The sequence below is a fragment of the Sparus aurata genome, chromosome 23 (assembly GCF_900880675.1).
Source record: "Sparus aurata chromosome 23, fSpaAur1.1, whole genome shotgun sequence".
NCBI lineage: Eukaryota > Metazoa > Chordata > Actinopteri > Spariformes > Sparidae > Sparus > Sparus aurata.
In genome coordinates this window covers 8,567,168-8,579,650 of record NC_044209.1, presented here as the reverse complement: position 1 = coordinate 8,579,650, position 12,483 = coordinate 8,567,168, and the positions used below count along the sequence as shown (strand labels likewise).

Below are 12,483 nucleotides of genomic sequence, written 5' to 3'. Positions count from 1 at the left end.
TTGTCTACTATGTTTTCTTTTCTAACTTTATTTTACTATAATTAATTAAACTTTACTTATCTGTACTTATTTCAGTCTTTGTGCTGCTGCAACAATCAACATGCCACATCCCCACTGGGGATCATATAGCTTTATCTCATCATACTTTATCTTATGAGTTTTGGTTTTGCAGAGTGTTACGACCAGGGCCTAGGGGAAACCCTGGCGTAACAAGAAAATGAGACTCCCCTCTTCCTGTTCCCCAAACACCACCAGCAGCGAACGTTTTTAACAAAGTTTTTATTCAAACATAGTTGTTCCACAATCACACAAATGCTGGTAGTCTGGAACAGCAGAGGAGAGCCCACAGGAACTGGAGAGGAGCCGGCCTTTAAACCCATGACTCCAGGAAAGCAGCCAATCAGCTCCATGGGGCAACCTACAACCAGACACACCTGCAACCAATCTCACACACACACACACACACACACACTCATACTCACAGGTAAAAGAGGGATATTAAAAACAGACAAATAAACACATGACCTCTAGGGTCGTAACACCTCCCCCCTTAAAACTGAACATTTCTCCCATAAAGAAATGTTCATTCAAGTTATTGCAATCGGGTGTTGAGCAATCACAAGTCTGTTCCCTCTTAAAACCAATCTACATAAAAACAGGACCCAAAACCTTATTGATGGGTGCCACTCCCACAAACAAAATGGCCACCACCATGAGGAGAGAACACAAAAAGCAAATGCACCAACTGTGGTAACAGACACACCAAAAACCACAACAGGTGCCCAACACAGTGGAGTGCAACAGCCACCACACAAAAAGGCATCACTGTATAGTCAACACTACACACAAATGTTGCCAGCTTACACCTAAGCTGCAACCACAAGTGACCCAACAAAAGTGAACTGCCGCTACCACACCCAAAATGGACACCTTGTGATCTCCAACCACACGTTACTGTAAAAGGAGTGTTACAAAAAGAGACAAAAGTGACCAGACAAACTGGAAAGCCACATCCACCACTCAAGATCCACTGAGTGACGCCATCCCAATCACACCAATTAATACACTAAATCAGTAACACCTGTGACCACACCAAAAATGGACTGCAACAACCACACACAAAAGGCATCACTCTGTAGTCACCACTACACAAAAATGTTGCCAGCTTACACTTAAGCTGCAACCACAAGTGACCCAACAAAAGTGGAGTCCAGTTACCACAACCAAAAGGTCACAAAAAGTTACTGCACACAAGTATTAATTAGGGCCACACATCACAACGTGACCAACACAAAAGCAGCCATCTCACACAAAACCATGTTGCTGTGCAAAGTATAAAACGAAGGGAAACAAACTGCAGAGACACCCCAACTTTACCTGCCTATAAAAGGTGGCTAACTCACCTAGCTAGTCTTCAGTGGCGTGCCGAGCTCGAGGCGTCTTTAAACGCTGAACTCAGTGAATCACCGAAGACCAGGAATCTAGTCAACTGCGAATCACTGAAGCGTACCCCCACCCAGGATTACCACCAAAAATAAGAAAGGCAAAATAACAAACATGGCAAATCCTTGAAAATGCCCGGCAGCTTTCTGGTTAGGGTGCTCAGTCAGAAACACAACATGCAGCAACAACTTAACAAAAGAGATGACCACTACACTTAACTAAAGGCCACTTACACAAACAAACTAAACCAAACCAAACCACATCTACCTCACCTCATGGACATTCAGATCCCGGACGAGCCCCCAATTGTTACGACCAGGGCCTAGGGGAAACCCTGGCGTAACAAGAAAATGAGACTCCCCTCTTCCTGTTCCCCAAACACCACCAGCAGCGAACGTTTTTAACAAAGTTTTTATTCAAACATAGTTGTTCCACAATCACACAAATGCTGGTAGTCTGGAACAGCAGAGGAGAGCCCACAGGAACTGGAGAGGAGCCGGCCTTTAAACCCATGACTCCAGGAAAGCAGCCAATCAGCTCCATGGGGCAACCTACAACCAGACACACCTGCAACCAATCTCACACACACACACACTCATACTCACAGGTAAAAGAGGGATATTAAAAACAGACAAATAAACACATGACCTCTAGGGTCGCAAGCTACGAGATAACCAGATAAAAGGAGGTAGAAGGTTTAGTTTTATAGAAAGTAGTAAATATTTTTCAAGGAGATTGCAAAAACTTTGAGGACACCAACTGTAATTGTGTAAGAGTTTAATGTTTGATTGTGAAGTGTAGTGTCATGCTTTAAGTATTGATTACAGTAAATCAAGTTGATATTAGCATGCAAAAAAAAATATTTTATTTAAATTGTGATGGATGATCTACATCACTATTCTTTCTTTCAGGATTATAATGAAAAAAAAGATCCATTTACTTATACAGAAGATACAGACCACCATCAGCAAGTTCTGCCTTGAATATTTAGTTTTCTTTTTTGGTTGTCATGGTTGACCTCTTTAATGATCAGCTAATGGACATTTCTCATCATAATGGAAGAAATTCAGATATCATTTTCATATTGATGTCAAATAAAATGACTCAAACATTTTGTTTATCTCAACAAACTGAACAAAGACTTGTTTGCTCATCAGGATCCATATTAGTGTTTTGGCATTTGGGCGTTCACATCAGGCAGTTGTTTGCTCACAGGTTAGTCATTGTGTACAGGCTCAATGACTCTCAAGGGAATGAGAGTTTACTGAGTTGTCATTCATGTGACAGTTTCCTGAACTTAATTTCACATTTGGGACATGGCGTGTTGACAGAGTTGACAGAAATGTCCTTGAATTTTATTTCAGGCCAAATTAAAGTAAGTTATTTATTTACGCATTTTAACAGCTGTTGAGAGAATTTGATGTAAAATTTAAATGTTCTGAAAAAAAAACAAAAAAACAAAGCATAATGGAAATCAGGCCTTTATTACACCAGCCACATCATTTTAGAAAAATCTTAACTTATGATAAAAGCTTGATAAACAATCCTATAAACATGCTGGAGGTGCATGAAGACTTCACGTAATTGCACGTCTGTCTTAGTTTTAAAACATATCATTCCTGATCACTGTTCATTTGTTTACTATAAACAGAAGTTTTATGACAATTGTTATAAAACAGTAATGCTCAAATTTCAGTTTCACCTCAAAAACTGACTTTTTGACAAAATATCTCTAATAATGTAAAATACATTTAGCTGTTGAACATCGTGGTGATGTAGTGAGTGATAATAAACAGAGTGGAAAAATAGAAAAATCAGTCCATTCAAAAGTTCAAAGTTTCCCAATTTATTCAGTCAACTGTTATGAGTATCATTAATGCAGTTAGAACAAACTTGATACACTATTCAGTATTACTGATTAAATTACAACTATTTCATTAATAGTTTGTCATGACAACAAGAGATGCTGTCATGTAGGTGCATGTGATTTTTTTTTATAGAGGAACAACAAAATATCGCAAAATGTTCAGCCTCTTTGACCAGAAACAGCCCAGATCTCAGGTCAGTGCAAAGTTTTTATAGTTTAATTGCATCAATAAAGTTTCTGTCCTCTGTCAGATGGAGTTTCAACATCTAGACTTTGATCTCTTCTTCCTCTTCAGAAAAGGCATATGGTGTTTTGCAGCTGTGGGAAAGAGCAGGAGAGGTGGTGTTGTTGTCGACGCTCGTTCTCTTTGTGAAGGACCCTCCACCATAATGACGACACAGAACGTCAGCTGCTCTCTGGAACCTCTCTGCCTCCATTGCAGGCTCTGCTCTCTGAGGAGATCCACTGCTTACATCAGGTGTACTCAGTGACCTCTCCTCCTCCTGCTCTGTCCTGTCAGAGCTACATGAGCGACCCCTGTTGTTCATGTTCCTGCTACATGACCTGCTACCCACAGAAGAGCTGGGTGAAGTCACCACAGGGCTCTGCACAGGCGTCTCTGTTAGAGAGCCGTCGTCATCTTCTTCCTCTTCCTCTCCTTCCTCTTTCTCACCTGCTGCCTGGCTGTGATTGGACATGTGAAGGCAGCTGGGGTTGTCAATCAAGCTCAGCACCTCAGACATGAGAGAAGGGCCGAGGTCTACAGTGAACGAGGTGAGGGAGTCAGAGCGTGTCAGTGTGATACCACTGCTGTCTGGTAGAGACCCCTTCCGGGTGTCTCCATCTTGAAACTGTCTATCAAGACGAGAGAGGCGGGGCAGAGTGACGAAACCAGACTGCAGACCTGCAGACAGACACAAGAAGAAAACACACTGAAGCCACTGAAATGATGACATGACATAAATAAAACATCTCAGATACACTCTTACAGTTGTATGAAAACCCTGAAAAACATTTTGTTTTTTTTTATCTTTTAATTGTTGGTTTCATCTGTGAACATTTTGGCAGGTTAACATTTTGGGCGGTCATTTTTTATCTCTGCTATACTCATTTCAGCTACAAGAGGCTGAAGTGCACCCTTTTCTGAATAAGGTTTAAAGCATTCATGTTTTCTTTCAGGGGAGTTTTGAGTTCTACACGCACCACTAAACAAATCATATAAGTTATGTGACATACTGCTAACACACAATAACGTAACTTAAATTTAAAGGGCACAGAGAAATGTACCTGTTTAGAACATGGAGTAGTGGTGCACTTCCCCCTCTTGCGGTCAAAAGTAGTATTACAACAATACATGTTTAAACAAATGATCCTGACCAAAAGAAATACAGATACATTTGAAAAAGAAATTAGAGTAATCATCGTAGAGAAACTTTTTTACTTGCTACAACTTAATTTGACCAGTTTTTACAGAAAAAAAATAAACAGATTACTAAAATAACATCAATGTAGGATATATTTGAATTAAATATGTTTTTATGTCATGACTTTACATTTTCAACTAGAAGTCACTTTTTGTGTAACAAAATATCTGACTTTATTAAAAACTAAAACAGAAGTAGCAGAAATGATTGATATCACTTTGTAATAACCCTCATTTGTAAACTATTCATTTAGCAATATAAAGGTTTATAATCAGTTGCAACTTTATTGTGGCCGTCGAGATCATGTTTGTAGAAGAACAACCCAGAATTCATAAACTATTTCCAGTATTTACTTAAGTGTAATTAACTATTAAATGTATCATTTATTAATGAATCCTTTTTTATAAGCAGAAACACATTACACCTGGCTGGAAACCATAGAATTCACAGTTTGTATTGAAAAAGGAAGTTTAAAAAGTATGAGCTACAGAGTTACTGTACGTCCAGCAATTCAGTTGTTTCATCACAGGGTGGCAGTATGTAACAACCCAACAACACACTGCTGACACTTCACTGCAGGGACAGACAGGTTTCTGTCTGCTAGATGGACTTAACATTACAAACTGACAGACAGAACAGAACAGGAGGAGATAGAAGAAGCAGTGTGATGCCACTGAACAGGGATGGAAAGGAGTGAACATAAAGTGAACGGAAACCAGAAATCATCATGGTGTTTAATGATGGGAGTCCAGCAAAGACCCTGATAAAGACCACAAGCTGAAACATGTTAGTCCAATAATAAAACTGTTCTGTATAACACCAGTGAAGTTTATTTCCTCTTCAGACTTTTTTCCTTCTCCATCTACCTTGGAAGTTGGTAAAGCTCTTTCAGAAATCCCAGAAAGGGTCGGTGTAATAAGCTGAGGCTTCAGCCCACACCTTTTTGGTCCTGTTTTGTTCTTGTTTTTATATTTGTTTGTTTGTTTGATTTTTTTCTGAAGCTATAAGAGCATTAAGTTAATGTTTAATTATTGTCTACCTACCAGTGTAATTGCGTTTTATAAGTTAGAAAAAGACGATGATAAGAAGGGTTGTCTTTTAGTCTTTTAATACCCACTTTGTACCTCCAGTATACCTAGTTTTGGATAACTGACATTGTTTTTTCAATAGTGGTGGGCTTGTCTTTAATAACAATGAATTCATGTAAAGGAGAACTATATGGAAAAAATGACATGGAAGACAAACTGACAAACACACTCATGACAAAAGGCTCACATCATCTTTCAGTTCACTGACTCTCTATGCCAGCTCCACATCACTACGTTTGAGCAAATTCCTTAGGAACTGTGTAAGGAATCTGGAGATGGAGAGGGGCTTTCCAGTCCTGGCTCTGCACGCTGCTGCCTGATAAGCTCTGATTGGTCAGCAGATACAGTATAATGAATGCTGTGTTTATAGTGTGCATTCAGGCCGTGACACATGCACATAGAGATGACAGGAAATGCCCTCAAAGTATCTTTCTTTCTCTCACACCAGCTGTGTGTGTTTGTGTTTGTAGACCTAATTGTGTACAGGTGTTGCCAAGGTGATTCCAGATGACTCAGGAGAAGCCCGTTCGTTTGCTGGGTGTCTTGGAGGAATGCGGGTACGATGTTGAAAGGGAGAGGGCGACTTCATCCTCTCTGTTTGTGTGTTCACTGACATTTAGAGTGCTGTGTAGTCCGAGTCAGTTCAGCAGCTTTGTATGCTGCTTGGTCTGTCGGAGAGTGACTAGTGAAAACTGCAACTGTAATTATATAGCACACCACTGGGTTTGTGCTTTTCTTTGTAATTCATGGTGAGTAATGCAGTGCTGCTCCAGCACTCGACTTCAGCCCTTTGATCCTTCTGTCTGGGTTTCGGGCCCTTTAAGGAGCTTTCTGCTGATCACTTTATCTGAATTAACTGTAATCTGAAGACGACAACAGCAAAGAGACAACATTCTTACTGCGTCTGTCTTCCAGGATGTTCACGTTTCACATCAGACTCAAAAATGACAGTGATGCTCTGATCCTCTAACCAATGAATATGAACTTACCAAGTGGGGCTCTTTTTTGTAGTAAATTACTTTATATTACAGATATAATATGCAACATTTCTCCATTAAAATGTCTAAAAAAAGACAATTTCTTTTTGTTCAAACCTAGAGAAATCTGTCATTTCATTGACGGTGTGTTTCATTTGGCCACCTGTCGCTATTACATCTCTGAGCAAGTCAGAGAGTGAGGAGGGAAGATGGCGAACGCGACTAAACCTGAATAAAACGTTCGTCATCTGTCAGCCTGAATCGTGTAGACAGATTTTGTTTGGCAGCTGCTTAACACTGAAGACAGTAACTCATGTGTAATTAAATTACATTTTGTTCCTTTCACACACAGAAACTAATTGTTTATATTGTTTCGCTGAAGCTCACATGTTGTAGTCTTTGTTACACATGTTGTAGTCTTTGTTATCCAAAGTTTTAAGACAACCTCTACATATATTATGCAATGGAACAAAATTGAGGTCAAATCTGAGATTTGGTGCTAAAGGACCACTCATGTACCATCAAATAAAAGTTTGTGTACATTCTTTTAGAATCACAAGAAACTTAAAACTAATGTAAGATCCGTCCTGTAGTATCTGTAGGAAATCTTCCAGCTGTGCTCACTGAGTTAACATGTCAGACTATGCTTTCTTTGGCCAAACTCCTTTCATTGATTTAGCCCAGCATGTCATGGAAGTCTGCCAGTTTGGAAGTTGACACAAACGCGTACACATTGGAGTTGATTTGCTGTGAATAAATCTGCGCCAGTGCAGCTGTTGCATCGTATCCCATTATGAGTATGACCGCTCTTCGCTTCACTTTTCTAAGACCACTCATTTTCTCCACTCACTTTGAATCTAGCTAATATTGCTCCTAAGTTGCTTTACATAAAACGTGGAAAGTGATTATCTGTATACTATCTCACCATATGTGTAGAGCGAGTCGTCTGTTGAGCTGACAGAGCTGGGGAACAGGCCCCTCTCCAGGCACCCATTGGGGGAGTCCATGTTCAGCTGGGGCAGGGAGATGGCGTTCTTGATGATGGGTGAGATGTCTGGTGGCGGGGATGACAAGTCACGGGAGTCCCTCCGCGGCACAGAGGTCTTCCGCACGTGCCGAAAGGTGCGCGTGAAGAACCCTGTTGTCTTGGAGCTGTTTGATGAGTCTGGACTTCCTGGCTCCCTGGCGCCCCCGTAGTTGCTTAGAAAGGAAGTGTCCCCGAACACTTCCCCGCCACGGCCGACGTGCATGGTATGTCGGAAGTCACCCATCGGCGGGCTGATCATGTCCACGGAGAGCTCGCTTTTGAAACGACGTTTCCCCTGAGAGCCAGACACAAGGCCCTTAATTCCTGGCAGTTTTCCCATACTCATGGTGGCAGAAAAGCTGTGCAGTTTCTCTTCAAGATGAATGAGTGTCTCAGCTCTTATTACATGTCAGTCAAGTTTAAATTCCAGTTAGGGTCCACTGTAAAACCAGAGAGAAAAAAGAAAATTAAAATTCCAGGACAGTGAGAACAGAAATCACAAATATGCGGTTGTTCGGTCGGCAGAGAATGTGTGTATAATCCATTCTCCACACGGCCTGAGCCAACTATTCATCCACTGTCTGCCCACGTTTTCCTTTTGGGTCTACGCTGAAAGATGCCAGTATGGATGTAGAGTCAGTCAAGTCCCCGTTTACATCTCCTCTTTCACCCTCCCTCTCTCGTGCACAGCTATTGCTGCGGCGTCCGTCCAAAATGACCTAAACGCTCGGCTCGCTTCCCCTGCACAACAGTCACTTTCAGTCATGACAAAATAACAGACAAGATGAATTACAAGGTCATATTTTGTTTCCTCTGGTGACCACGGCTCATGTGGTTGGAGAGTTTGGGCCTGGCTGGATCCGTATTCAGAGTTGGTTCAGTCAATGACAGTTTAGAAATACGAAGGCCAGCCGCAACTGCAAATACACCGAGATGTGATTCCAGCCAAACAACTCAGCTGGTTTGTACTTCAAAACTGTCAGTAAAGAAACAGACTGGTGTTTACATTCTGTTCATAACACTGAGGGTCTTATCACCATGTTTGGTCTTAATTTGCCTTTCATCCAAAAGGTAAAAGAAGCTTACAAGTAGCAGAATTTTAAAAGACAAATTGAGACTGGACAAGCACGCCTGACACTTGATGAATATATGAATAACTCTTTTTAGGAAATGTAACTGGATTGAGTCATTTGATAGGCTGATTTCTACCAGACGGTGGCGCCCCTTCTCATTATCATTTAGGTTGCATGTTAACCTACCAGGATTAGTACCTGACCTTAACCTTACTGTAGCATCCTACCCACGTTGCATGCACCATCCCCAAGCAGTGATGATCGTCCCCTCACTTACTGAATAGTGATGATGATGTACATTTCTCTTGCCTTCTCCTTGTAGCTTCAGAATCCTTTAATACATTTCTGTAGTCCTGCCCCTATTAGAAAAGTAATTCATGAAACACCCAGCTGAGTGTAGAAAAAGAAGTGTCACCACTCTGTTGCTTACTGGCAGGGAATCCTTTTAGCTTGTGTGTTCACCAGATCCCGACCTCAGAGCGGATCTTGTGTTGTCTTCCACAAACTCCAAGCACAGAGGGCGAGGGGGGTCCACTGCCACGCACCGTCTCCTGCTAAAGAGGTTTATCCATGTGTGGCACCACACCGTCCGCGAGACATCCTGTCAACAGGCCTGTTGCCCCGCTTCTTTGTCCTCTGCTCCCTGGTCCTTCTGCATGCAAGAAGCCAAACTTTTAGTCCATCAGTGCAACGGAAGAAGGAGGGAGATTCTTTCTTGAAAAGGGCAATAAAGTAAGGTGGCGTAACCCAGCTATTGTTTTGTCTGCATCATCGTGAAAGAAAGATAAGGCTCCTCCGGGATTGTCCGTTCGCTGGATTAGCTGCTAATCCCTCCTGTCTTCCCTCCCTCTCTGACTCCCTCACTTGCTCTCTGCCTTCTTCAATCCACTTAGTCCTTTGATGGTTTCCGATGGCAGGGGGGCTTCTGTGTTTTCATTCAGTTCGCTTGACGCCGGCTAAGAGAACAGACAGGGAGACAAGGGGAGAGGTGTGAGTTACACACTGGACCAAAGACTAAAGCATGGGCTCTGAGGCTCACATAAATGTGTCAGGCAACTAAGACATTGGATTGACTGTTTCTGGGGGTGTTTTCTCTCTCTCTCTCTGTTGCCTGAGAAGTGAGCGGGTTCTCAAGAATTTGTTCAGGGACGGAACTGAACAAATAAAACCTGAGTGCAGTGGGAACACTGAAAGTCTTTTGTGTACTTTCTGACACGTGTGACTAATTACTATTTCTGTACAAGCACTTTTGTTATACTCTCCAGAGTCAGCAGCATTTTATTAAAGTTATAATCATATACATTTTCGAAGATTGAGCTATACTAAATCATCAACTAATTTAATAATCGATTGACTATCTTTTCTTGAAAGATATCTGTCTTGAAGCACAGATGCCAAACATTTGCTGTCTCCCATATTTGAGGATTTTTCTGCTTTTTTTCCAGTCGTTGTCACCATCTCTTCTGAAGAAGGAGGACAGACCCTGAACTTGAATGCTGGGGACTTTTCTTGACATTTTAAACAATTCATCATTTCATCGGTAAAATAATTGACTGACTAATTTATATTATAATCACTTGGAGTGGCAGTTCATGTTAAAGATGTTTTATGGACGGCAACTGATGTTTCTAACGTGATATTTAGGCTAGAGGGAATCCATTTAACCTAATGAAAAATAACAATTTTAATGTGGCATGACATAAAAGCAAGAGCCCTTGTCCACACCAGGTCTGTCCAACAGATTTATACACAGCATTAATACCACAAGTTCGCCCCTTCAGAGATTTACATTTTCTCCCACAACCTCCAACCTCCTGTGTGTGTCTGTGTTTATATTTTTCCTGGGGACAATCCGAGAACTTTCCTCTTGTCTGCTGAAGAAAAGGACTCCAGGGCAAAAGGAGGCACTGATAAGCTCCAAACACGTGACCTCAGCCAGTTTTGGATTAATGTCACAGGAGTTACTAGCCGATGCTGCTGCCAGGCCAATCTGGACCTGTGACATAACTACTTTAGCAAGGTGTGGTGCCGCTCTGGCCGGTCACTGATTACCTTCCCTAAATCTTTAACTAATCCCAGTTTCCAACAGGGCAAATGTTCAAGGGTGGCCATCACAGGCAGCCCTTCCCGTCTGCAACCTAGAATAAAGGGAACGAGGGGGGATACGATGGAAGCATGGGTGAGCCAGAGGGAGTTACAATTTTTCGAGTGACCATTCAGGAAGAGGAGGAGGGGAGGATGGATTGTAGCCGGTGCCTGACCACCCCTGATCCCACAGCTCAGTGACATTTAGCTTAAGGCAGCGATTAAGGACTGTGGGGCACGAGAAGGTGAGAGGCAGATAAACATTAGCAAGGGAGACAGACATCCACTGAAGAAGTTGGAAAAAAACAAATCAAATCAAAACCGGAGTTCAACGTTTTTTCCCAGATTGACAAAATACCTGTTATCTCCAACTGGTTGTTTTGTTGTCTTTCTTCTGTCTGGTATTTTGATGTGGTGTGTCCGTCATCCGGTGCCTGATTTAACATGTTTTTCCTGCTTAAAATAGTTTCCAATTTCTCTTACCCAAATATCAACCTTTTGTACTGTTTTCCTCTTGCTTCGTGGCTTTGTTATCAAAGAAATCAGCTCAGCTCAGATCCCTTCATGTCCAATAAAGTGTTATACCGGCACAGAAATTTCACTTCAGGAACTATATTCAGGAAATTGACCTCATTCGAAAACACACACTGAGGCATTTAGATTGGCTAAACGTGTTAATTATCCGTAAATTGTACCTGCACATGTCCATAAACAAGGCTGTTTTGCGTTAGCTGCCTGACTGATTGCAGAGGCAGAGGCAGATGTGGGGGGGTCGGAAGGTTTAATGGGAACAGCGTGCGACGGGCAGAGCAGGACCGGACGCCATCTATTATGGCCATCAAATAAAGGATCTGAGGATGCTGATGAGAAACACATTTTTACCTCCTGTCTTTACATGTTTTCCCCTCCAAACTTCTAGTTTAGAAACATTTTTCCAATAAATCTTGCTGTCTTTTATCTCTCTTTTTTTCCCTCTGTCACAAACACATACACACACACACACACACACACTACCAAACATGTTTCCCTTCTCTGTCACCCTGTCGCTGCAAGCAGATTTACCGTGTTAGTCAGACATCTGGTACCACGGGGCCACAAACTGCAGAAAAACGGCCCTGGTGACGTTTGATGGACCGTTCCGTCACTGTGTCTCAGAGAGAGATTTCGTCTGTGCGCTTGTACTTACGCACACACAGGGCTGTGTCGCAGTGGGTCAGCTCTGAGGTTGCCTTCTTCCACTGGACCGGCGGGCCATGGCCCATTTACAGCACAGCGCCAGCAGCAAACTGTGGTTGAGGTCAGAACACCCTGACCATTACGCATGGCTCCGAAATACAACATGCGCTCAGTTTACAAGGACCTACCGCTGCAACGTGGCAATACACTCGAAGGCCTGCCAGGTCCTTATGGTGAGGGTGTCTGTATGGCTCTCTGCATACACTGCATACACTCAAGCAAGGGCATAGGTTGGACATTGAGTGAATTTGTTTGGAATATAT

General features: G+C 42.1%; 1 protein-coding gene across 2 annotated transcripts in view; it reads right to left on the bottom strand.

The window, feature by feature from the left end:
• Positions 1 to 2,288: 2,288 nt before the first annotated feature.
• The window catches only part of cdc42ep1b (CDC42 effector protein (Rho GTPase binding) 1b), a 12,592-nt gene continuing 2,397 nt past the window's right edge, over positions 2,289 to 12,483 (bottom strand). Inside the window, exons 2-4 of one of the 2 annotated variants that reach the window (XM_030408567.1) lie at positions 9,177 to 9,855; positions 7,725 to 8,266; positions 2,289 to 4,214 (exon numbers count right to left, since the gene is read on the bottom strand). In XM_030408567.1, coding sequence (XP_030264427.1) covers positions 3,577 to 4,214; positions 7,725 to 8,172 — 1,086 coding nt within the window. In that variant the 5' untranslated portion in view covers positions 8,173 to 8,266; positions 9,177 to 9,855 and the 3' untranslated portion in view covers positions 2,289 to 3,576. The remainder of the gene's footprint in view (positions 4,215 to 7,724; positions 8,267 to 9,176; positions 9,856 to 12,483) is intronic. The other variant, XM_030408568.1, reaches the window with a different exon arrangement.